The sequence below is a fragment of the Protomyctophum parallelum genome, assembly GCF_964188405.1.
Source record: "Protomyctophum parallelum genome assembly, chromosome: 3".
Taxonomy (NCBI): domain Eukaryota; kingdom Metazoa; phylum Chordata; class Actinopteri; order Myctophiformes; family Myctophidae; genus Protomyctophum; species Protomyctophum parallelum.
The window spans coordinates 13,288,608-13,291,104 of record NC_139698.1 but is presented as its reverse complement, the minus strand read 5'-3'; the positions used below and the strand labels follow the sequence as shown (position 1 = coordinate 13,291,104).

Here is a 2,497-nt window from a genome sequence, read left to right as displayed (position 1 = left end):
AAAGGCTTAAACGGAACTCTCCTTGTCTGTATATTCTGACCGATGTACCATGGTGATGTGAATAGTCCATGAGCCAGTCTAAAACCAAACCCTACCCTACAATCTAGGTGCATGGTTTGGATTACAAGTCCCTGTCACATACTAGCGTTTTGTCCATGGTGGTGTACTAGGTGTACTAGGATAGGTTTCTGACCTATGGGTCACATGGCTCAGAAGCTGTTAGTTCCCAAGACTACATAGTACATACCTAAAGTTACTCAAATATCTGATATCAGTCCTGCACAATTTGTCCTTGTAACAAAATCCACACTTCATTTGAGAGAGTTACACACACATTAAATGGAGCAGTGATTACCTGTGACTGTGCCCTGAACATTAGCCGCAGGTCCATGGGCAGCCCCTCACGGCACGTCATTGTCTTTTTCTTACAGAACAGAACCACCACCAGACTGTGATCCAGACCGCTGACAGCACACTCATAAAAGGTGGCGTTCAGCAGCCAGCCACACACAGCCACATCACATGATAGGTGCTATACACCAACACACGCACCAGTGAAGATGCTCATGGACCGTAGTAGAAGCAGTTGCCCCGTGGGCACAGTTTCATAGGGTTCAAACAACACCCGGTGTAGAGCCTCCACATTCTGTTGCTGACAAACAGGCCAAGAACAGGCCGAGCAGGAAAGTTAGTCCATAGGCAAAGTTCTGTTCATGGTTGCAGGGACACTGAAAAGAGACCATTGAGAATATTCGCTCACCTCCAATGGTCAAAAGTGCCATAAAACTGTAACCAATGGTGGACTTCTGCTTCATGAAGAAGCTCAGGTCGGACTTCTTTTGTTTTGTTTGTTATTTTACTTTTTCGGGCCGGGTAGGGCGTAAAATGTGTTCTAATTAGTAAGGCCAAGTGGGGCCTGGCTTTACTCTAGTTTTCGCCGGCTGTTGGGTGCGGCTGCGTTAATAACTTTGGGGCAGGCCGGTCTAGAGTTTGAATGGACAAGTATCAGTCAAAAAGGAGACATCGAAGAGGAAGGATCAACATAATTATGGAATGTCAGAACAGGACAGCTTCATATATGGAGATCTAAGGATTTGATGTTTGAGGTCAGATGTAGAGTTGCTAGCCGGCTCCATATATGCAGATCTAGGTGATGATCCAGTCTTCTCCATGTATGGCTATCCAGGGTTTGATGAGGTCACTGTCGTGATCTTCATATATGGAGTGTGTCACAAGGCATGATGGACTGACGGCCATATATGGTGGCGTGATGGACAGACGAACAGACTGACTGACATGTTTTGCAGGTTTTCATAGTAATCTGCGACCTACAGTCGCAATTAACTATTAACCATTTAATTATTTTTGATAGATTTTTTTCCTTCAATATAATGAATAAAAAATGCAATTTTGTGCAACATGATTAAAATGTTGGAATACCTCCAAAAGACAAGTAGTTGCAAGCTGGTTGCAGTGGAAACTGGTAGTTGTGTGGACTGGTCTCTGTGTGCCCTGGATGTCAGTAGTGAAAACAAACATGTACAGACAGGCAGGCCTTTATCCCAAGCATATGGAATGCAGTTGTAAACACAATGAGACACATCATGCTATCTGGGGCTAGTAATGCAAATGGTTTTGTTAATAGCCTGTAATATTAGGCCTAAGTTAAGTATGTTTTAATGCACATGTAAGACATGTTTAACAACGTCTGTACATCTTCAGCTGAGAAACAATTATTTGGATTCAAACATGTATTAGAAAAAAACAACACTCTAGTTAAATCTACATTTCATACACTTGGTCACTCAGTTTCCAAAGCAAGAATGTGCAATAAGAATAGAGGGTATGCACGTGACATCATCACCAAACACGGAAGTTATGCAGGAAGTTCCAGGAACGCCTACTGAGTGGCAAAAAACTACTTTCTGGCCTTGACAGCCCATACATCCAAACAGAAAAGTCCTATCTGATTGCATTAAACGACATTAAACAATGTTAAACTCACTTTGCATGATGCTTTGCCACTCGATTTGCCACTCGATGTGCCATTCACTTTAAGCATGCGCATACCCTCTATACAAATTCTTGAGTTGTTTTGAAAAACGGTCTGAAGAAAAACAGTGGTCACTGACACTGCTGACAGAGAGGTAGAAGGAACTTCTTCATTGTATACAAAGTAGTGGTTATGTAGTGTTTACCACTTCCACATTCTGTAACGGCCACATTCCTTGGTAATAACTGAGCTGAAAGGGCAGCTTTGTAGCCTGTGAGACAACTAACCAACATCTCCTGAGTCAGACACAATAGGCATAAAGTATGATAGCAATATTAATTTAAACACATTTAACAAATAATTAGTGTTCACAATTGAGTGTTTCTTAAGTATCTCCATCATTCATGAGGGAAAAAATGCCTTGGCAAATTGAATTGTGCATGTTAAACTCAAGCCATCTCAAATCCATGCTCCAATTTCATGACGGGCCTCTTCTCTGGGCTT

At 42.2% G+C, this 2,497-nt stretch overlaps 1 protein-coding gene across 1 annotated transcript in view; it reads right to left on the bottom strand.

The window, feature by feature from the left end:
* Window positions 1-1,540: 1,540 nt before the first annotated feature.
* LOC310856239 (calcium homeostasis modulator protein 5-like) overlaps window positions 1,541-2,497 on the bottom strand; it is a 2,653-nt gene continuing 1,696 nt past the window's right edge. Inside the window, exon 2 of the mRNA XM_083761530.1 lies at window positions 1,541-2,497. This exon is cut by the window's right edge and continues 335 nt beyond it. Within this exon, the coding sequence (XP_083617656.1) occupies window positions 2,443-2,497 (55 nt within the window). The 3' untranslated portion in view covers window positions 1,541-2,442.